This window comes from Dipodomys spectabilis, unplaced genomic scaffold (genome assembly GCF_019054845.1).
Source record: "Dipodomys spectabilis isolate Male_0828 unplaced genomic scaffold, ASM1905484v1 ptg000004l, whole genome shotgun sequence".
NCBI lineage: Eukaryota > Metazoa > Chordata > Mammalia > Rodentia > Heteromyidae > Dipodomys > Dipodomys spectabilis.
Window position 1 is genome coordinate 7,632,567 of NW_024870681.1, and position 24,256 is coordinate 7,656,822.

Sequence of the window (24,256 nt, forward strand, 5' to 3'; positions counted from 1 at the left end):
TAGCAGGCAGCAACTCTGACTTTGCATTCATATTGAAGCAGGCTCTTCAGCTATTCTGGGCAGGCAGATCAATAAAATCAGAGGTGACTTAATGCCAAGAACCTCAGAATTCAAAGGATTTTCTCTTGTCCTTTTTTAAAGTCTATATTGATGTGAAATGCTAGTTTAGGGAGCAGAGATGAGAAAGTGCCAAGTATAGATCTTGTTTTATGGCAACCATATTGAACAGTGTCTCTGGAAAGCATCCATTTTGGCTTCTCAGTTATTTTATCTGTAAAATGGAGCTAATTTACTAAAAGGACAGTGGTTCTGATAAGTATCATTGTGACTGAAGATTTATTGTAATAAGTACTTTGAATAGTTCAGATAGCAGTTTAATATCTCATTTATATATTTAAAAATATAGTTGATTTGCCTTATTAGAGATTGACCAGTTTTAACTTTTTGCATGATGAGTATGCAGTGAAATGTGTTAGGTTTTATTTCATTTTATTTTTAGCTGCATAAATGAGATATTTGACCTGTAGGTCATCTCTTTCTTATTTTTGCACAGGTCATAGATCTAGCTTTCTGTTGTCTTGCAATATTGTGCAGTAGGCCCAATTTTTCATATTCCTAAGGAGTATAGGATAACACAATATATAAATGACCATTATGGACACAGCTAAGCATTTACCTGTTAATAGCTAATTTATCCTTCCTTTCCTGTTAATTTCTTCTGTAACCTCACAAGCTCTTATTCTACCAAAGAGGATGGCTAGCTCTAAACTTACTTCTTACTTGACTGATTTAGGACCATTCCTTTAATAATAATTGGAAATGTTGGGAGTTTCTGGTTTTTTACCCCATACTGAGTAGGTAGTGCATAATTTCTATAACAAAGCAGCAGGGGGCTCCCTATGAGAACTTGAGAATTGCTGATGAAGAAGGGCCAGCTTGTGTGTGTGTGTGTGTGTGTGTGTGTGTGTGTGTGTGTGTGTGTGTGTGTCCCTATGAGAACTTGAGAATTGCTGATGAAGAAGGGCCAGCTTTTGGTGTGTGTGTGTGGCCATTTTCCCCCTACAAATCTTGGTCTTCATCCTATGAAGTCTCCCTATGGAATCAGAGTATAACTACAGAAGCAGAAAGACCATTTTAATTGCTTAAGAGATTGGTTAATAGTTGAGAGATTGAACTGGTTTCTAAATACTAGAAACCTGGATGAATGGAGCCTGAGATTTCTTTGGTTGAAAGTCCTTCTCTCTGCACTGAGGTTCATGGTAAGAGACAGGGCAGGTGGCCTCATTTGTTAGAATCTTTTACATTGTAAAAGAAGGCTTTTCTATAATCTTATTACCAGCTGCAGTTAGTTTTCTATTCAGCTGTACCTGCATCTGCTCTAGAATCCATGTACACTTTTTGTTTATTCATGAGAGATAAATGCATTAGAACCAAGGATCTCTTATAAAACCCATTCTCCTGAATGAGAGACTCAGGAATCCAGACAGCAAAGGTTTAGAGCTTTGCACTTGGTGTTTGTTCCTGCTGCTTATGAGTTCACTCTGTGATACAGGTTTGATGCAAAGAGCCTCACTGCTCACAAATCATATGAGGTATACAGTTTGTGTGCAGTGATATGTCACAGCTTTTTATTTATATGGCTAGCTCAGTCTATTCTGCTCCTTTCACTGCCATGGAAAGTGCATCATTTTCCTCCCTCAATCCTCCTTCCCACATATCATCAGCACCACCCACTATGTTCTGCCCATTAAGTCTCTCTGTGCCAGAAAACCCCAACAATGATTAAATGCTGATAAAAAGAATATAAGAAGGTTAAGATATCAACCAACCGGACCCTTTACAAAACCCCTAAATTGTGGGTGCTAAGTATCATTTTGCCCTTTTAAGATTAAAAATAAAGGTTTTAAAATTTGATTCTTGGTTATTTTTTTAAGTTGGAGAAAATTTTATGAAATAGTGGCAAAGATCAAAGAAAATGCAAGAACTTTGCCTTATTTCCTATGATATCCTAGTCTTTGACTTGTTCTTTATAAGGAAGTCCTAGGGCTAGCCAAATTTAGGTAAGATTTTATTTTTCAGAGGCCTATAGGCCAAGAGTTTTAAAGCTAAAAGTAATTTTAAAAATAATTGTTACTCTAAACCATTTAATTAAAAAGTATTAATTATAACAAAAGATACCACTGGGATGGTAAAATCACTCATCCTTACTTCCCTGAATGTTTTTCAGTTCCTTTTAATTCCTGTGGTAGAGTATCCTCTAGTCTCCCCTCAGGAGAAAGGGCATGGCTAAAACTTAGCAAACTTAGATCTTGGGAGGATAATTTGCAGGTCAACTATATATCATTAAAAAGAAATTAAGATAGAAAGCTATGGAATCTGTCTCCCTATTATACTTCTAATAATAGGAACAAGAAGTAAGTGTTGTCATGGCTTATTTCATGTTGTAGCTTAAGATGATACACCATATACAGCTTGAGTTAATTTTTATTAGTCTCTGTTTTACCACTGCTATGCATTACCTTTTTTTTTTTGGTAGAATTATTTTGTAACAATGTATGGTAAATAAATTTGGACCCTTAACAGCTGCTGTGGTGAGGTAGGTCAGGAGGCATTCCTCTTTGGAGGCATCCTGGGGTTTGAAGGGTAATGAGCACTTAATTATGTCTGCTGAATACCAGAGCTGCCAAACTGGAGCTCCTTATGACTGACTGGAGTGTATCTGTTCTGACAATTCTTTTATGATGGCTTTCACTAACCTATCAGTAACTAACTGTGGTTATTTAATTACAGAGGGAACATCCCCACGCTAAACAGGTACCGTATACTTAGTTTCTTTTCCAATTTAAAGCACCTTTATAAATAAAGTAGTAATAGTGAAACTGGAAAAAAAAACTTCACTTGATAAGTTTATGTGTTATGATTTGCTAGGGAATTCTGAGATCCCCCTCAGCAATACTAAATTCCTTTTTCTATTTGAAAAACCTGTCTTTAGCTGTTCAAAAAATAATAATTTAAGAAGCATCAGCTTGGAAAAGCTTCCATTCAGCTGTGTATGATAGGGACTTCATCTGTCTGATGTTCAACTTTATTAGAAATACCTTTTGCTAAGTTTTCTGTCTAGTTTGGGGCTTTCAGAGGAGAGACCGTTAAGGTCACTTGTAGCCTATTTACATTTTGTTTTCAATTTTTAGTTTCTCTAATTAGTTTTTCCTTAGCAAATCCAGAAATAGCTATTTTACTAAAGTGTTAAAAGTATTACAATGACTTGAAAGTCAAGTTTTAATTTAAACCTATAACATTGGAAAGGTATATTTAAATTTTGATATCTTTAGCTTTATGAAGAAGTTTCTAGGCCAGTGTAACAAAAGTGATAGTTTTGTACATATTTTAAGTTCTTCTTGCCTCTTGAGCCAAGCAAGGTAACAGAGCAAGTTTGAGAGGATAGCAATTCTGTTTGGAATTGATTCCACAAAATGCTAAAGCAGAAATAAGTTGGTGGCAAGCTCTTTGTATATAATGCTTCATGTTGAAATATTTACAGGCTTACCTTTATTTTGTCTTTCTCCTTTTAAAATATTAAGTAATCAAAACTGATCTTATCCTTTAGTACCTAGTTTAGATGTGCAGAAGAGACTGCTTTTATAGAGTCTTCTAGTCTTCCCTTCGAGAGTGGACTTGGTTCATTCCTGCCTGCCTTCAGCTTCTCTGGCCATGAGCATAGTAGTGTAATGAAACTGAATTGTGTATATATTTCCCATGGGGTTTAGTCAAGTGAAAAAGATATTTAACCCCATGTTTGCCACAAACAAAGCCAGTTAGCTCATTCACAGGGAGTTTCTTTTAAATGTTGCCTGTAACCCTTTTAATCTCTCCTGTCTAATGTGAGGCAGGTAGAAAAGAATACCTCACAAACTTGCTTCAATAGTAAATACATTTGGTGCTCCTAGAAAGAGGGACAATAGCATTTCTGAATTAATACAGCTCAGAATCTGTTTCTAGTGGGCATCATGTGTAAGACTTGCTTGATGTGTGGTTCATTTGTTTGTTTCACTCATGGTATCAGTGGTTTCCTCTACCCCACTCTGCCTTTCTATTTCCTAGAACTGTCAAAAGATAAAGTACTTTTTCTATAGTCATCACCTAAGAAAGGAATAAAAACCAGGAGTGTCAGTCTCTATAGTCTGTGTGAGCAGCATTCCCATCCTATAAAGCATTTCATTGCTTTTTGTAAGTATGATTTGCAGTGGGGTGCAATAGATACCCAGATCTTAAGTTCACATTGCCATCTCTCCTCCTACTGACACACTGCAGGCAATGTACTGTAAGGAGATTTTTGGACAGTTCCCCAAAGCATAGGTGCCATTGCCACGCTCTGAAGTTGTTTCAGATCAGTATGCCAGTAACATGTCAGGCAAGTCCTAGAGGGATCATTTAGTTTGGTCCTTCTTAATAGATTGTCCTGATTGGACATTCAGAAACACTTTATAGTATTATCTGTACATGTTGCTGAGGTGCATCAAGGAATATTCTGATTCATTATGATTTTAGATTGAACAAATCAGTTCAATTCTCTTCAAGCATTTCCATTGAGCTGCTATTTGTCATGTTTACACATACTTTGAGACCTATGCTCTGCCTTTTGTATCTTGCTGGAAATTATTACAGGTTTTCAATGAAGATATTTTTGCTCTGGTATAGAAGTTTTGAAAATAAAAGGAAATTTTGTTACCTGAGGTTGAAAACTCTTTCAAAAGGGGAGAACTATAATCCTAATATAAATACCTCAGTAAACTTCCTTTTTAAGACTGTGACTTGTTTTTATTCTATAAGTAATAATTTTTATAATAAGCTACTAAGCAATTCTTTTTTAATAAATCTACCTATCTCTATATCGGTGAATATTATTGCACTTCCCAAATAAAAAATGCTTTGCGTGTGACATAACTACAACTCTCTTGGCTTGCATATTTCTTTGTAAAGGAAGGAATGTTTTGGGGAAGGGGATGGTGCAGGATGGTTTTTAACCCTCTATGTACTATTCATTTGCTACAAATGCCATATTATCACTGTATTAAGACTACCATGAAATTCTTGACAGTTTTTAGATTTCTGTCTGAAGACTTTTTAGAGTGATGAAAATACAGGTTTATGGAGAAAGTCAAGTGAAACATTAATCTGGCAAGACAGCTTTAATCATAGGGGGTGAAAAACCAAATCTGCTCTGCAACCTAACCTTATTTTAGAGTTTTCTCTTTTTCCTGTTGTTATTCTCCTAATCCTTCCCTCCTTGTCTAATACTCATGATTAAATTACCATTTAGAATGTCCTTCTCCTCCAACCTCAACCACTATGGCATGACACATGTGGCTAGTGTCAGTGATGTGCTGTTGGACAATTCTTTCACTCCACCATGTCAACGGATGGGAGGAATGGTCTCTTTTCGGACTTTTGAAGATTTTGTCAGGTAAGATATTATGGACCTGTGTTTGTTCTAGGAAAGTCATGAACTTCTCTGTTTTGAGGGTTTTTTTTGTTTTGTTTCCTTTTTTAAAGAGCAAAGGATCTCAGCATGGCTACAATCCATCTGAGACATAGCCCTCACTATGTATGCCCTCAGAGAAGTGTTTATCTTTCCATTTCCACCTCTCATTCAGACTCTTTAAGTCTCTGCTTGTAGGTTTGAACCTGGTCAGGGAAAAGGAAAAGAAAAGAAACAAACAGAAATCATCTTTTCCTTAGGAGCTAACAGAAGAAGCTGTCTGCTCTGTGATGAGTGAAATGTCAGGAGAAATTAAACACAACACTAGAGTGAGCCCCACTAGAGACGATACATCTTTTGATTAAATGAATTCAGCATCTATCTGTTGATGTATACTGATGCATTACCCTAGGGGGAGGGGTAATTACATTGGTCTGTCACTGCTCTGATCCCAGGTTCTTGCTGTTCCTTTTAGACCGATTGATGACAGCAGTGTTCATATCTTACATATGAAAAACAAAAGCCGTTAGATTGTTCTTTTTTAAAAAGAAAAAAATATGGTTTATTAGAGTTTAAACAATCCATCCTTCTAATTTCTACCACTTGATGAAATTTTGCATTTTGTCTCTAGCCACTGGTGATTCTGTTCAGCTAGTGAGCACAGGGTAGGATAGATTATTCTTTCAGACTGAGATGCCAGTGGCAGCATTAGTTTCCTGCCACTTAGGTTTTCTGCCACTTGGGTTTTCATGGTGGGTATTTCTCTGGTATTTTTCAGGATCTTTGATGAAGTGATGGGCTGCTTCTGTGACTCCCCACCTCAAAGTCCCACATTCCCAGAGGCAGGTCATACATCTCTATATGACGAAGACAAGGTACAGTGTTCGCTTTGGAAAACTGCTTTGTTCCTTCACACATGGGGCTTATACTATATACTGTCTTTCTCAGTTTGGAACACTATAGAGAAGATTTACCTTTTATGCTACTCTCTACATGTGCTTCGTTGAAGTGATTTTTGGAAATAGGTTGAATGTAAATTCAAAATTTTAAAACATCATATTAATCTTGAATTCTGTGTAGGGAATAGGCTCAGCTATTTTATCCCATGTAGCCTCTGAGTGTCATTTAAAAAAATCTTGGTTTTGGTTGCTATAGTTCTTAATCAGTGAGTAACATACATTTATTTTTCATAACGATTCTGTATTATATATAGTCTTCAAAGAAAGGTGGATTTTTAGGCTGCAGAAAAGCAGTCATTTTGCTTAAAATTTGGTCCTTTTAAATCTCTTTTCATTGCTCAGTAAACAAAATGTTCTGTTCTTACTCTACAACATTATTTTCCCATGGTTTGATACTTCTGTTGTTTGATAAACTATAAATTATTTGAGGATATTTTCAGATGACTCCTTTTACTCATTTCTCCACATTCTGTGAAGAGATGAGGTGAATAAAATGGTTTCACCTCCATTTCATTGGTGAAAAAGGTGAGATAATAGGGATCTTCAAGTTTTTGTCAAGTCAAGATTTGAAGCTACCCAAGCTAATGCTTTTGCTACCTTTTATGTGCTTTCTTTAATTTCTGCCATTGCTGTTAGATAGTAGTTTCTGTTTGCTTATTCCTACTGATGACCAAACCAAAACATTCTGTGGAGGTATATTCTCTCTCAGTTGTTCCACTGGGCACTTTAGTTTCTTGCTGCTTCTGTAGAGCCAACCTTATAATTTCTTTGGTTTGTGTTCTTGGGTTACAGGTCCCCAGGGATGAACCAATTCACATTCTGAATGTGGCTATTAAGACTGACTGTGATATTGAGGATGACAGTCTGGCAGCTATGTTCAGAGAGTTTACCCAGCAACACGTAAGTCCTTGATTACAATCTGGCAGCTATGTTCAGAGAGTTTACCCAGTAAAATGTAAATCCTTGATTGGTAGGAACTGATGGTAAAAACTGCTGGTTGCATCAAATCCATCCTTTTATCAGTTGCAACTTGTAAGGCTTATTATTGATAATAACTGTCTTCTAGCAAAACTTTCAGAACTATGGTTAGTTCTGCCTATGGGGATAAAATTCCAAAGTACTTTAATGATATATAATGAGTATCATTTTATGTCAAGAAATATAGACCTTAAATACTTAAACTTTTTAAGGGAAGTATGTTCCCAAATTGTTCCTAGAGTTCTAGTTTTGAACTTCAGCCTCTTGATGAAAATTTTTCTTTAGAAACTTAACTCTTTACTCACTGCCCTTTAGTGTCCTTTCCTTCCTTCTGATGAAATACTTAGACCTATACATGTGCACATATGAGGGAAACAGGTGAAAAATACAGCAGAGGATCCATCAGCTGCACTGCACATTGATAAAAGTGAACTAAGCAACTCAAGGGCAGCGATGGGAGGGAGGGAATGAGATAAACAGAGTGAACAGCTTACACTAAGCAAAAGGAAACAAATGTACATATCACCCTATTTGGAAGAAATAGTTGTATTGTCAAAGTTTGTAGAGTTCACAAGCTTTATAGACCATGATAATGACAATTCACCTTGTGAAGGTTAAAATGTATTTGTGACTTTAGCTAAGTATCACTATCCCACAATATTGTGAAGTTCATGTAATCACTTAATCTCAATAAAGATAATTTTTTAAAAGTAAAACAAAAAACAACTTATACCTACATCAGCCTTTCAAGTGTATGTTTTTGGCATCAAATCTCCATAGTCTGATCATTTTCCTTCACCTAGAATGTTTTGTTGTCCCTTCCTTTCTCCCTTTTGCTCTCTTTCTCTCTCATTCTTTCTTCCTCCCTCTTCCCTTCTGTTCATCTTAAGAACTGTTAAGTTTTACTTCTTTGATAAAGACTTTTAAGTAACTAAAATATATTTTATCCCTTCAATTACTAATTGATCAATATAATATTTATTAATAATATTTTATAAAGAACTTGTATCTAAATTTTTATTTGCACCATACCACAATCCCATGGGGTTGGATAAATTAAGGATTATTCCTGTTGTACATGGAGAAAAACTCAAGTTCTTAGGGATTAAGTAACCTTTCTCATCATCTGGAAAATGATAGAGCAAAAGCTTTGATACCCGCTCTGGGGACAGACAACTAGGAGCTTTGGTAAATAAAGTTCTAGTTCTTAAGATGCTTATAATCTAGTTTAGGGGGATTTGACAGATATAATAATTATAGTTCCCCCACTCCATAGTTTTTGGTTTTTTGCTTTTTCCTTTTTTTCTGGTGCTAGGAGTTGAATGTAAGCAAGTGGTCTACAACTGAGCTGTACTCCCAGTCCTACCATTACATTTTATTTTAAATGTGATAAATGCTAAACTGCCCTTCTAATTTACTTTTACTGACCAAATCCATGTGCTCTTTTTGAATAGTACTTAGCCAATAGTGCTTGCAGAAAAATAACTGCATTGCTGGGCACTGATGTCTCCCTTGTATACCTAGCTATTCAGAAGGCTGAGATCTGAGGATGATAATTTGAAGCAGCCCAGGCAGAAAAGTCCCAATTAAGTTGCAAAAAGGGTGACTAGACAAATGTCTAAAAACGAACTTTACAACTTTGGTGTGGGGGACAGGAGGAGGGGGGAGGATACAAAGGGATGGGAAGGGGAAACAAAAGAGGAGGCTACAATGCTTGATAAGAAATGTGCTCATTATCTTACCCATGTAATTATAACCCCTCTGTACAGTATTTTCACAGTAAAAAAAAAAGAAAAAAAAGGTAGACTAGAAGCATGTCTCAAGTAGTACAGTGCCAGCTGAGGAAGAAAGGGAAGCTCTGCTTTTATAGTGGTACCAAAAAAAACTCAATAATATTTTTTTTTTTTGGGTCTTTAACTCTAGGCCTGGGTGCTGTCCCTCAGCTGTTCAGCTCAAGGCAAGCGCTCTACCACTTGAGCCATAGCACCACTTCCTGTTTTCTGGTGATAAATTGGAGATGAGTCTCAAGCTGCCTGGGCTAGTGTTAAGCTGTGATCCTCAGATCTCAGCCTCTTAAGTAGCTAAGATTACAGGTGTGAGCTACCAGTGCCCAGCTTCAATAAATGTTTTAAAGCCTAATTAAGAAGTATAAAAATTAATGTTGAGACTGGAGGTATAGCTCAAGTGATATAGCACTTGAGTCCCTAAGTTCAAACTGCAGTACAGCAAAACTGAAGGAGGGAGGGAGAGGAAACAATTGGCATTCACATCATGTAATGCTAATGGTAGATGCCCAAATAGGGGTGAGAGAGTGGCAACTAAATAGTTAATATGACTTAGCATTTACTGCATGTTCACTCAGCTGGTAAATTGATAGGATTGCAGGATGGTAGGATTACAACACGAGGAAAAGATACTTCTAGAGAAGTCAAAATAAGGAATTTGCCTAGGAATTTTTTTTTCTTGTGTGTGTGGTGGGGGGGAGGTCGAGAGGAAAGGTAAGTGTCCTTCCTCAGCCTCCCTTAGCCCGGGAGACAATCAGACGCAGCGGGGAGTCAAGTCAAGCAGGAAAACTCGTTTATTAACACAGAGCAAGCCCTTTTTAAAGCAAAAAAGAGCAGGTGGCATGGCAAGAGAGGAAAAGGAACCAATCACTGTAAAGGTCACACCCTATCATGCACCTAAGCTTCCACGGGCTGGTTACGCACTGTAAAGCAAATCGGGCTCTGCCTACTCAACTCCCTCTCAGGGCCATCTTTGCTGCCCATGTGCTCTACAGGGGTGTCCAGTCATGGCCCTGGGCGCTGTCCCTCAGCTCTTCACCTCAGCCACTTGAGCCACAACACCACTTCTGGCTTTTTTTTTCTGCTTGTGTGGTGCTGAGAAATTGAACCCAGGCCTCATGCATACAAGGCAAGTGCTCTACCACTGAGCCACCTTCCCAGCCCTGCCTAGGAATTTTTCTTTAGATGAAAAGTATACCTTTCTTCTTGCCCTTAGCTGGTGAGCACATAAGCTTGTAATTTCAGTAAAGGAATACTACAATTGCTACTGCTTCCTAGACTAAATCTATGCAAGTTTCTCCCTAGATTGGGTTCTGTTTGTTGTTGTTGTTGTTGTTTTCTGTTTTTTTTTTCCCCCCAATACTGGGGTCTGAACTCAGGGCCTATGGTTCCTGCTGAGTCATGCTTCCTGCCCTCTTCCCAGATTGTGAGACCCTAGTTGCTCATATTTGATTTCTCCATAATTTGACAACAGCTTTAGGCTTTTAAATACCCTTATATCTAAGTGTTGTATATTGTCTCAACATGACTTAAAAAGATGGTAATGCCAGGTGCTGGTGGCTCACGCCTGTAACCCTAGCTATTCAGGAGGCTGAGATCTGAGGATCACGGTTCAAAGCCAGCCCGGGCAGGACCATCCATGAGACTCTTATCTCCAATTAACCATCAGAAAACCAGAAGTAGTGTTGTGGCTCAAGTGGTAGAGTGCTCGCCTTGAGCTGAAGAGCTGAGAGACAGCGCCTAGGCTCAACGTTCAAGCCCACAACTGACAAAAAAGATGGTGGTGGCAGCTGTTGCTGCTCCTGTTGCTCGTCCTTCCCTTCCCTTCCCTTCCCTTCCCTTCCCTTCCCTTCCCTTCCCTTCCCTTCCCTTCCCTTCCCTTCCCTTCCCTTCCCTTCCCTCCCCTCCCCTCCCCTCCCCTCCCCTCCCCTCCCCTCCCCTCCCCTCCCCTCCCCTCCCCTCCCCTCCCCTCCCCTCCCCTCCCCTCCCCTCCCCTCCCCTCCCTTCCCCTCCCCTCCCCTCATCTTCTTTCTTCTTCCTTTCTTCTTTCTTCTTCTCAGTGCTGAGGATCAAATTCAGGGCCTTGCCTTGCCAGGCAAGTGATCTTCCACTGAGCTAAATCCCCAACCCTGGTTTCTTCACTTTTACTGCGTTTATTTATATTATTAGTGATCAATAAGACATTTTTTTAGACTTGTAAACTGAGGCACAGAGAAATCTAGTGTCTTTGCCTAAGGCTATTCAGAAGAGTCAGAGTAGACTGCTAATATTCTAAACCTAGAAAAACTATTAACTTCATCAGATACTATACTTGTCTAGAAATAGCTGAAATTTTTATCTTCTTATTTTAAAAATATATAAAAAGAAAAGGAAGAAAATAGCAATTTAAAAAAGAAACCTGAGTGATAACTAGTTTTGTTTTTCACTTCATGATCATGCTCCTAGCAGTTTAGAAAAGTTCTTTTTTTTACAGCACACATTAAACTATCAAATAGGTTGATCCAAATTGTCCAAATAATCTTCTAGTCCCAGCATGTCTTTTTTTCTCTCATAGAAATTAGGATCATATATTTGTAAATGACTTGTGGAGGAGATTGAAGCAGTCAGTGTAAATGGAGTTTCTCCAGGTGCTGACGCCTAATCGCTGGGTAATAGCTGTGGACTTGCTGTGAGACCCGCATTATTACAATGTAATCAGAATCCTGTTGCTCTGCTGTTATTGTCAGCCACTTGTGGAATTTTAAAAGCAATAACAATTTTGATTTTAAATCATGGCATTATTAAAGTTATTTTCTTTCCTTGCCAGAACACAGCTATTGATGCTTGTCTCTGAAGGACTTGACTGTAGTGGAATTCTTTGTTGGTGTCAGAAGAAATGTTTCTGTTACTGTATACATTGAGAGACCAAGCATCACCACACCCCCTTCCTTTCCACAGTGTTTTCTTACTATGCTGTCAGTTTTGGGTTATTTATGGTAAAGAACATGATGACAGCATGGATAAGTTTCAAATGTGACCTATATTTAAAATGTGACCTAACTTTTAAATATGATTTATATTTGACTTGAAAATGTATTATTCAAATTTATAAATATTAAATTTATTTTTCCAATTAATTTTTGCTAGTGATATTAATAAAACTCAATTCTGTTACTCAGCCAATACTATAAGAGAAATAGAGAAATAAAAAGAAGTGACCCAGGAACATAGTTCTTTATAAAAGGAAGCCAATTTGGATTTTAAAAACTCCATATTATACCATGAACGTTGAGAATTGGCTTATAAACATATTTCTTTATTTAAGTTTTAGCAAGGTATGTGAAGTCAGTTATAGGTTCTGAAATGTGTACTATTCATATATTCTCTCAAGCCATGTAACCAGTGGAGCTGATTTTCTACTTGCTGGGATGTAGCTCTTTATTAGGGACATTTAAAAGCTTGTCTCTCACTTAATTCACACTTTGTTTCTTTGCCTTTTGAGGTAAGTGAGCAGTATAGGATAGAGGAAGGCTTAGGGCCAGAAGACCAAGGCTGTCTAGAAAACTACCGATCTTTATTTTTCCTCTGATATATTGTTTGTCTATGTGAATACTATATGTACAAGTATATATGTGTGTATATGTACATATGTGTGTATGTATTCATGGATGTGTGTATAATCTTTAGTCCTAAAAAGGGGTTTCAATTCAACATGTCAGGTTATGGGTACAATGAACCTTGATCAGTATCAACCCTTCCATTGTTTTTTATCTCTCTTATCCTACCCATCCTCTCAAGTATTTTTGCTTGTTTGCTTGCTTTGAGAATGACCTCTAATTCTGTGTAATCCAGGCTGGCCTTGAGCTCATTACCCTTCTACTTTAGCCTTCCAAACTCTGGAATTATAGGTAGATGCCACCATACCTAGATGCTTTTACCCATTTTAAAAGGTGTGAAAAGTGGGGCTGGGAAGGTGGCTCAGTGGTAGAGTGCTTGCCTTGCAATGCATGAGGCCCTGGGTTTGATTCCTCAGCACCACATAAGCAAAAAAAGGGGGAAAAAAGCCGGAAGTGGCGCTGTGGCTCAAGTGGTAGAGCGCTAGCCTTGAGCTAAAGAGCTGAGGGACAGTGCCCAGGCCCAGAGTTCAGGCCCCACAACCGGACCAAAAAAAAGGGGGGGGGGGGTGAAAAGTAAAGGGGAACTGTTTTAGAAGAAATGAAAGGTTAGGAATTGTGAGGTTAAATTCCAGGAGTGCTGTAATTGATACCATCGAAACAACTGTATAGGGCCTATATTTCCTGTTTTGTGAACCATTCTTTATATTCCTCCTTATAAATTCATTTAGCTTCTATATCAGAGATAGTCTTCACGGTTGAATGTTCAGTAGCATAATTTCTGTAACCATAACTTGCATGAAACTTTACCTTAATGTGAATGAATTCAGAATTTGACTTCATAGAACCCTTTCTCTTCCACAAGATTTTCTTTCTATTTTTTCCTGATCAGTGTAAAACCTACATCATAAGACTTAGTCTTAGTAGTCATGTTGATTTATTTGCAAAAGTGAAGGATCTGGACTGAGATAAAGATATCCAAAAAGATGCTTACCACAATCGAAGCCTTATAAGAATTGAAGAGGGTAAAATTTAGAATGAACGGAAATATCATTTCTCTTTTATGTGTTTTTTCATAGAAAGCTACCCTGGTTGAGCATGGAATCCGACGCCTTACTTTCCTTGTGGCACAAAAGGTATTGACATGAATTATATTTTTCTGGCATTTATGTTGCTGCTGAATTTAAAAAAAGTAAATATGAATCACAGTTACATGCTTACTTGTAGAATTTATGCCAGGAAATAACTTTTTCTGTAAATTTAATTGAAAGAATTAGGCAACACTTAGAATTCTGGGAAGGACTTTATAAACATTACATATTACTCAATTTGATTTTAATGTTATTACTGATTGACAGTTTCTGCTGTTTTTTTTTTCCCCTTTCTTTCTTTTATTTGAAAGGATTTCAGAAAACAGGTCAATTGTGAGGTGGATCAGAGATTTCATGTAAGTAAAGAGAAAAATTTTATAAAAGATGACTTACAGTTTTATCTGTTTGCCACTGCTTATTTACACAGATATGTCTAAGTTATATAGAAAGATGAGATTGTCTTTGATCCTTCTTCTTTTAGAAAGTAGTATAGTGAATATATTTAATTTTCCCGTGTTTCAGTGAAAACTTTTTTCTTTGCTCATATGAATTGTCAACATAGTTATGGGAATAGTTAAGAATAAGCAATATATTTCTTCAGATGAATATGGAAGAAATAGGAGCTAAATGGTAATTTAGTGACTCCATAATCAAGAAATAGCCATTGTGTTTGAGATTGGGCCTTCTACCAAAGAAAAATTCAAAATCTGTTACTGAGAAGTCTCAATTCTGAAGACCAATACATTATTATTTAAAATGCTTTTACAGAGCCTAAATTACTATTTTTGTCTTAGGCTAATTCTAAATAAATAAAAATTAAGCATTCTGTTGCTCTTTCACTTTGATAAATTAACTCAATATTATTACAATTTTACTGGAAAAAGAAGTAACCAATTGGCCGGCATCTGAATTATGGTTTTCCCAATGAATTTACCCAGTATAGTGATAACAGTAAGGCCAAGAAGTTAGTTTACAATCATGATGTCATTCTAAAAATTGTTTCATTAAAAATTGACTCTATTGTAGCTAAATATTCCACAGGACATTAAGAAATCTTAATTTTCTAGATAAAAGTTTTTACTTTTGTTTTTCTGTTTTTTAGTAGTGTTCAAGTCCTGTTCATTTGCTGTAATGTTTGCAGTTCCAGAAAGGACTTTCTGAACCCAAGGACCTGTGTGTGATTGCTATTATTACCTTTTGCTTATTAAGTCTTTAGCACTTGACATTTTTCTTCATACAAGTCACCTTGCTGATCTACTATACAGAGAAATAAGAATGCCTACCTTGCAAGCTCAAGAGCCAAGATTTTCTGAAATGCTTTAGGAAATGTTGTCTACTACATGATTCCCTTGTGTTATTGATGTCAGGAAATCAAGTAGAGTGTAGATATATATCAATCAATAATTTTAGATAGAAAACTGGCATCAGTGGAGAAGTATGAGGAGCTTAAAGAGAACCCTGGGGCTTTAGGAAGAAAAATCAGGAGCTTACAGTATAAAATTGATACTAGAGGACAGAATATGAGAGCCCATGAATAAACACTGCCTGGTAGTGCTGAGCAGAACAAAAGTATACATGACAGTACAAGGCTCTGGATTTTGGAATAATAAGTGAGTAGGTTCATGAAGATTGGGAAGCTTTTTCTTTTTGCCACTGACTTTCAAAAAATAGTATATTATTCTTGAAAAGGACACAGAGTATGTATATTTATCTTTTTGTAATCATAAAGTCTTCATGATGATAGCACACTACTAACTGATTTCCAGAGTCAGTATTCCATGATCAATTAAATCTGCCAACTAAGCCAGGCCAGGGTAGCTTGTTAGTTCCTATAATTGATCTAACCAGTGAGGCTGAGATCAGGAAGATCCAAGGTTCAAGGCCAGCCCAGGCCAAAAAAAAAGTTCATGAGACCACATCTCAGCTAATATCTATCTGGGTCTAGTGATGTATACCTGTCATCTCATAAGAGGCTGAGACTTTGAAGATTGTAGGTCCAGGGCAGTTCATGGGGCTCTGTCTCAGTAGAAGAAGTTGGGCATGGCAGCATGTACCTGTTAACCTTAGTTTCTGTAGGGCACATAAAATAGGAAGATCTTGGTTCAAGTGAAAACCTGGGCAAAAAGCAAGACTCTCAAAATAACCATTGCAAAAATGACTGGAGGCATAACTAAATAGTAGAGCTCCCGCCTAGCAAGCTCAGGGTTTTGAGTTCAAGGCTTAGGACCACAAAAACAAGAAAATCCTGCCCACTAAAAGGCCAGAATTATTAGTTCTCACAGTTTTTATTATTTTATAATATGTGAAAGTCCTTCTTATCTCTGAATCTATGTTGTGTCTTAGAGTTTATCTAACAGCTTGAGAAACGTTTTGCTTTTCCTTTGATGTCCTTATATGCTGGATTTAGGTTGAAAGAAGAAATGTATAGGCAAAGGCTAGCTGTAGGGGGGTAGGGCCTGGCAGTCATTGTCTAGCTCCTATTTATAGTGTCACTAAGTGGGAAATTATTGGAATTATCAAGTAGCCTGTTTTGTCATGGGTATAAGAAAGGCTGCTTTAGAGCATAGAGAATGTTAAGGTTTGGATGTGGGCTGAACTTGATTTACGGGATTGAATGAAAGAGGAATTGGGGTATAACTTAGAAATAATGATTCTTTCTTTGTGGGTTTTTTTTTGTTGTTGTTGTTTTTGTTTTTAGTTCTTGTTTTACTGAACTCCATCTGGCACCCACGATAACCGGAAAACCTTGGCAAGAATTGTACAAATCTGGGGCTCACTGTCAGGGTGTTGCTTTGAGTTTTTCATTGGTGGTAGCTTGCCATTCATGAAGGATACTTAACTTCTTCTGTCATGTCATCTGATATATGCTTGGCACATAGTGCAGAGTGAAAAAGAGGAAGCTTTTCAGGAGTGTTAGGGATGAATCCCTTGATCTCCCTGGCTTCTTGGTAATCCACAGTGATGTATGCAGCCTCCCCTGTTCTACACTGTGAAATCCATATATTATTGAAGAAAGAATGTGCACATTAGGGGCAAGGAGAGGAGGAAGGTTACCAAGTTTTTATTAAGAACAACATTTGTTGGTGTGGAATGAATCAATCTGTGCTGTTTCAAAGTTTGGGATCTTTCAGATTGCCTCAGAGCTGGCAAATGAGGGCCAGTCCGTAAGGGAGAGGTGTAATATGAGGTTTCAGATTCCAGGGAGATCCATAGCATTTTGAGTATTCATTGTATAATTACTATAGTTCCCAGAAAACTTGCCACAGATATATCTGTTGCTGCCTTAGTTGTTTGACTCTTACATATGGAGATTCCTGCAGAGAGAGCAAGATTGACCACTGAAAGGAGAGGACTGGGTGTCAGTCTTCTTCCATAACCTACTAATTAAAAGCAACCATAAGGGGTTGGGAATGTGGCTTAGTAGTAGAGTGCTTGCCTAGCATGCATCAAGCCCTGGTTCAATTCCTGAGTACCATATAAACAGGAAGAGCTGGAAGTAGCACTGTGGTTCAAGGGGTAGAGTTCTAGCCTTGAGCAAAAGCAGCCCAGGGACAGTGCTCAAGCCCTGATTTCAAGCTCCAGGACTGGCAAAAATAAATAAATAAATAAAAATAACCATAATGAAACTTAAATAACTGTATAACTTGATACTTAAATAAGTTTGAGTAGATACAGATCTTATTAAAAAGAAATAAGAGGGGGATAAAAGCCTTTAAAGCAAAGGAATAAATTTCTTCAATTTCTGCAACTGTTTATAAGCTATGGTTCTGTAGTTCCATGTTTAAATTTATCAACTCTTGTTACTTACATTTTAGGTCTCTAGTTCAAAAAATTATCAGAAAGTTTTAATTGGGTTATATTAGGCTTTTTAAAGGAACTTTTTGGAGGCATACTAAAATGAGTATTATCAGGATTTTTTCCTTTCTTTAGCCACATAAAACAAAAATATGAGATCCAAAAACTGGTAAGATTCTAATTCAGTTTTACAAATGTTGGTTTATGAAATATTTCCTTTGATTTCTTTCTTATACAATTTCATGAGGTTTTAAAAAATTGCCAGAATTCTCCAAAGGGATAGTATAGTTTCATGACTTTTGTGTAACTCTCGCTTTGAAATTAAATGTTTTGGATTACTTGGTCCCTGTGCATGAACATTTATAATGGTTAGTATTTTGTCTCCCTCCTTTCCCTCTTTCCTCCCCTCCCCTCTTCTTTTCTTTTCTTTCCTGTTTTCTTTCTTTCTTTCCCTCCCCACCCCGTTATGAAAAGGTAGTTCTCTTTACTACTGGACCAACTATTAGTTTTCAGAAGGTTTGGTTTAGGTTTTTGTTTTAATTACAGTCTATTTAATTAGTTCTCAGCATGTTGAGGTAAAAGAGAATTGCACCAGCAAGCTCCCAATTTCTTCATCTCATTAGGTTTTTAACACGATTATTAGTATCATAATCAGCTATGATGTTTTCTGTTGCAGGTTTTCACATTCTCTGATTTGCAGGGTGTCTTGATTGGCTAATTTAGGCAAATTATTTTGATTGTCTTGATGATGGTTGGCTGATTAGAACACAGCAGGGGCATAATTTCTTCCTGAGAAATGTTGCATTCTTTTTTTCTTTTCTTTTTTTTTTTTTTTTGGTACCAGAACACTAAGAGAGTTTTTTGTGTGTGTGTGTGTACATTCAATTATGATATTTGCCTATAAACCTAGTAGAATGCCTGGAAAGCAATTGCATTAGTGATGGAATAAGCATGAATGCTGTTAGTGGAAAAATTGGCAGCATGAAAATGAGGTGTAGTGAAGACATTTAAAAAAATTTTTTTGGCATTAGTGGAGAGTGAACACAGGGCTTGATATTTGCAAGGGAGGCATTCAACCACTTGAACTATGCCTCGGGCCACTTTTTATGCTGGCTATTTTCAAAGTAAGGTCTCCCTTTATACTCAGGCCAGCGTGGGCTATAATCTTCCTGCTTGCGTCTCCCTCCCTGTGTTGCTGGAGTTGACAGTTACATGCCACTGTGCCCAGACATTGTAGGTTCCTGTAGCTGTGGTGACAGATGTGTGCCACTACTCCCAACCATTAAATGAGGTAGAATCTGGAGAACTTTATTTTGCCAAGACTGATTCCATTCTTCGTCTTCAGGTTAAAGAATTTACTGTGATTCTATGGTTTTTTTGAATGCCCAAGGGTAAAGGGGGTAGCTTATATAATACAAAAGTCTTTAGACTTCTGATATCTCAAAGAATTTTTAATGTAATTTAATTTGCCAGTCCTAAGGCTTGAACTCTGGGACTGGGTGCTGTCCCTGAGCCTTTGTGCTCAAGACTAGCACTGTACCACTTGAGCCACAGCTCCACTTCTGGTTTCATCATTTTGTTTTGTTTCTTGGTGGTTTAATAGAGATAGGGGTCTCATGGACTTTCTTCTTCAAGCTGGCTTTGAACTGCTATCCTTAGATCTCAGCCTCCTGAGTAGCAAGGATTAGATGCAAGCCACTGGCACCCAGTTTGAAGAATTTCTTGATAGCTTTGCTTTCAGCAAGAAGTTTTTGCTACCCCCTGTTTTAAATGCTCAATTTTTAAAGTTTTTTGCCATGCATATTAAATTTACTCAAAAGTTAGAAATATAAAGAGAAATTTGTTATGATACCCTTTCTTAACCTAAATGAAACTGAACTTTCTATTTTATTTTATTAATGGGACTTGAACTCAGGGCCTCATTCTGTTATTTAGCTTCTTCCCTCATGGCTGGTGTTGTGCCGCTTGAGCTACTCCTGTGGCCTGAAAGTGGTTTTCTTAATTGGTAGTTGCTGCGTGCTCTTGTCACCTAGAGCTAGTTTGTTCTCTAAGAATTAGTCTCCTTCATTATTTGTAATAAAGATATTTCCACTTAAGCTGCTTTCTTTTCCTGCCTTTCAGTTACTACAAAAATTTTTAATTAGTTTGATGGAAAAAGAAAGCATTTTTTGGTGTTACTGTTGTATTTTAAAAGAAAATGGTTTTATTTTTGAGTGGAAATAGTACAAATGTGCGTAATTGAATAAATATTACGCCAAATAAATACTCTTATTAATTAGGTAATAATAGTCTACACAGAATAGTAAAGTATGTGCTTAACATTTCTTGACTTTTCAAAGTTTTTTTTTGTTGTTGTTTTGGCTTTTTCTTGGTAAAAAGGTTTAAATTCAAGGCCTTGTGTCTGCTAGGCTAGAACTCTACTGCTTAATGTCATACATTCAGTTCTGCCTTTTTGCTCACTATTTTAGAGATGGAGTCTTTCAGGATTCTTCTGCCCAGGCTGGCCTCAACACACAGTCCTCCAGGTGTAGTCCTTCTGAGTAGTAAAGATTAGATGTGTGAGCCTTCAGTATCCAGCTATCTTTCCCTCTTTGACATGTATTACATTTTAGGTAATTTTCTGAAGGCCAGACTAGATATGTAAAAGCTTTAAGCATATGACCTACTGACAACTCAACTCTTCCTACTTATTCATGTACTTCCCTGTCATTAGGTCAGAGGGAATAGAATGTGTCAGAGAGAATTATTTAGAACAAAATACTAGTAAAAGATTAGTCCTTTATAAAATCCCCTTTTAAGGGGCCTTTAAATACTCAAGTAAGGACAAGGGATTTCCCTAGGCTTGGTAAATAAACTCCTACAAGTATGTTCAGTTTTTTTAGTTAAAATGCCAAAGAAAATATAAACAGATTTATTACTGTACACGATGAGGATGAAATATAATGTAGCAACTATTCAAGAAATTTTCAGCAAATTAAAAACCTCATATTTTCAGTGTGACTTTTGCTTTGTTTCCTAGCCTCCTCCCCCCTCCCCGTTAAAAAGTCTTTTGTGCATGTTAGACAAGTGTTGTACTACCTGAGCCATCTCAAACTCTTCCTTAAAATTTTATTTTCTGTTTTTTCATTGTTGTTTGTTTCATCAAAGAGAAATTCCCTGAATAAGGAATTTCGATTAGAAGAACAGAAAGATAATGTCTTGTACTTTAGAGGTGAAAAAATATAAGCTTTTGAATAGTAAAGACTAAGGTTTATTTTCTTCTTCTATGATCCTATGTATATCTTGTAATCCTAGACTTGCTTATTTGTAAAATTTGGGGTGAGAAGGAAGTCATAATAAAAAATTAGTTTCCCTCTAGGTTATTAGGAGCATTTGATGGGCCAACACCTAAAAGATTTTCATTTGTTTCCTTCATGGTTCCTAAAAAACCCACTGAAGGATATGTAGGCAGCTAGTTCTGGTCTCTCTCTGTTTTGTATCAAGTGTTTGATTATATTGCACTCATAATGAAGAAGATGCCTAATGAAACCTCCTATAGAGACAAATAGTAATGACTTGATGCTAGCACTGCCAGTAGACCTTCCCATCCGAGAAACAGGGGTATTTGGTGTTAATAAGTTAAATTTCAGAAACTAATGAACTCTGCTAATTGAATTCATCTTTGTTAATTAATAAGGTTCTAGTGAATTGGTTGCTTTCTTGTGTAATGTGCTGCAAAAGAGGAGTTAAAACCTAGCAATTACAAGTTCACTAGTTCTGCCCCCTTTTTTCCCTAGATGTAAGAGTGGTAACTAAAGTGGCATCTCATACTAAGTTTTTAAGTGTTATTATTTAAACTCTTGAAATATTGACTTGACAGTGAATGTGAAAAACAACAGCACCTTGGTCTGAAGAGTCTATGTTATCTAGCTGGTTTACATTTTAGGGGTTTCTTAAGGAGAAACTGGGGAAATCAGCCCAGTAAGTACAACTGCAATGGCTATAGCATAGAGGTGTATTGGTTTTATTTGCCAGGTTGTTCCAAAAGCAAACTTTTTTCTTCCACATAGAAGACACATAAAAAAAACCCCACAAATTTCTTTTTTATGAGAAGATAGAGACTAAAGTTAGGTTAACAGCTGAGTAATCTCATATTTGGAAGTGGGGGTCAAAGTGATAGTTACCCAGGGGATTATTCATATTTCCTGGACTATGCTTGGATAAGGACCATGTTTTTGAGGAAATTCTCTTTAGATACTTGACTACTTTTATATTGTATGTTTGTCCCCAAAAAGCCATATCTCTGAAGGACTAACATTTCTCTCCCCTACTTCTTTAATGCAGAGAGAATTTCCTAAATTTTTCACCTTTCGAGCAAGGGATAAGGTAAGGACTGCTCTTGCTTTTTCTCCACCCCCTCCCACCCTTTTCTTGTGCACCTGTGCATTTATGATCTTTAATTTTCCCTTTGCCTTACCCAAGTAAGCACACTGCCTTTAGAAAGTGTTTGGTTTAGGAACCAGTCATTCATGTTTGCAGATCATTCTTAACCTTTTTAGAATAGATCTAATGATATTAAAGGGCTCTACACTTAGTAGGATAATTTTTGTCCTTTACAGACATATTTTGAGCTCTTGTTTGTTTTTCAGTTTTAATATGTAACAATTTATACCATTTGGGTTTCTTTACCAGCTTACATTTTTGCTCTATCTCTCTCTGTTCATGTAGTTGACATGTACACTACAAGAAACTATTCCGTTTCAGGAAAGCATATAGTAAATATACTATTACAACTTTTGAAAAGATAAATATTATGTATCTGTAGGCATATTTTGCTCCAAATCCAAATATTTTAAAGAAATGCCCCAAATATCAGAATGTGAAAAAGGTGTTAACATGAAGCAATCTATAGTTAATTATAAAAAATAATGCTGAAAATTTGGGGCATGAATAGGTATTCTGGCCTTCAGTCTTACATAAGCCAAACAATAGCTTTGCCTGCAGCTGTTTTTGTTGTCTTATTACCACAGTTTTGTGTGTGTGTGTGTGTGTGTGTGTGTGTGTGTGTGTGTGTGTGTGTGTAAAATGTTCTAAATTTTTTGATGCCAGTACTGAGGCTTGAACTCAGGGTCCTAAGCTCTGTCCCTTAAGTTCTTTTTGCTCAAGGCTAGTGCTTAAGGCTGCCACTTGAGTCACAGTTATACTTCTTTATATTTCTCTTTTTAACCATCCCTTTAACTTACCCAATCATAATATAACTTTGTAATTGCCTCATGTAAGCCGTTGTTTTCTCTGATTTTCCTGTTCAGTTTGAGGAAGATCGTATCTATCGTCACTTGGAGCCTGCTCTGGCTTTTCAGTTAGAACTGAACCGGATGAGAAATTTCGACCTTACTGCTATTCCATGTGCTAATCATAAAATGCACCTGTATCTTGGGGCAGCCAAGGTGGAAGTGGGCACAGAAGTAACAGACTACAGGTTCTTTGTTCGTGCAATCATTAGACATTCTGATCTGGTCACAAAGGTGGGTGCTGTACTTTAACTGGAAGTTATCCCTCTGGGAAGTGACAGAGGCATAAGCATGGTTCAAAATCAAGTTTTTATAGTTTGAATCAAGACTCTCATTTTCTCTTCTAGTCTCCTAATAGCTCACAGATGTCTGGAAGTCATTTCTCTCACAAAAGTAAATATTGCAAGTAATTAAGGCTTTTTTTTCTTTATCTGATATTTCTTAGTCATAAAACCATGAGAGCACTCACTCTAGAAAAGGAAAAGTATGTAACAGAACAACCTCAGGGAATTTCTCATTTCTATAGAGCCCTATTTGGCCCAGCTCAGGGATGTTTACCAGCTCCACCTATGGGTAAAAACAAAACACTAAGAGGCAGAGGAAAGGTCTGGTGTTGGGGTCACTAAACTGACACTAGAGAGAAAAGTAAAATAATGTCTTTAGCAGGTACTTTATGAGTCATGATATATGGATCTTTAAGTTATCATAACAGCAATTCTTTATTGCCTTTAAAACACATGAATGTTGGTGATTTTCTTCCTGTGTAGGAAGCCTCTTTTGAATATCTACAAAATGAAGGGGAGAGGCTGCTCCTGGAAGCCATGGATGAATTGGAAGTTGCTTTTAACAACACGAATGTTCGCACTGACTGTAACCATATCTTCCTCAACTTTGTACCCACTGTCATCATGGACCCATCAAAGGTATTTTTCTTACAGTTTCTCTATGAGCACTAGGAAAGAGTTATGTGTATTTCACATGAATTTGGAAGTGAGTACTTGTGTAAGTAGGTCCAGTTGTTCATCTTTAAAGTTTACAGACTGCTTCTAATTTCTGGGGAGTGTCAAAAATTTGTTGTAGCCATTAGGAACAGTCCTCTTGGTGAAAGGGTGTGCTGTTAGCTTGCTGGTCATTTATAAGCTGTAATAAAAACTCTGCATTGGTACTAATATTGTGATATTTGCCACATTAGTGGTCATGCTTTATATTCTCTAGGATTTCTCTTCTGGAATAATTATTTTTTCTCTATTAGGCTTGGGCTAAATTACTGATACTGTGCACTAAATTGTACTAAATGTTAATTCGTT

The 24,256-nt window shown here is 37.0% G+C and overlaps 1 protein-coding gene across 3 annotated transcripts in view; it reads left to right on the forward strand.

Moving 5' to 3' along the window:
• The window catches only part of Acaca (acetyl-CoA carboxylase alpha), a 298,410-nt gene that overhangs the window by 166,066 nt on the left and 108,088 nt on the right, over positions 1 to 24,256 (forward strand). For all 3 annotated transcript variants that reach the window (XM_042690979.1, XM_042690996.1, XM_042690985.1), the window contains 9 exons: positions 2,791 to 2,814; positions 5,321 to 5,464; positions 6,258 to 6,354; positions 7,231 to 7,338; positions 13,873 to 13,929; positions 14,196 to 14,240; positions 22,003 to 22,044; positions 22,968 to 23,183; positions 23,717 to 23,872. In XM_042690979.1, the coding sequence (XP_042546913.1) occupies positions 2,791 to 2,814; positions 5,321 to 5,464; positions 6,258 to 6,354; positions 7,231 to 7,338; positions 13,873 to 13,929; positions 14,196 to 14,240; positions 22,003 to 22,044; positions 22,968 to 23,183; positions 23,717 to 23,872 (889 nt within the window). The remainder of the gene's footprint in view (positions 1 to 2,790; positions 2,815 to 5,320; positions 5,465 to 6,257; positions 6,355 to 7,230; positions 7,339 to 13,872; positions 13,930 to 14,195; positions 14,241 to 22,002; positions 22,045 to 22,967; positions 23,184 to 23,716; positions 23,873 to 24,256) is intronic.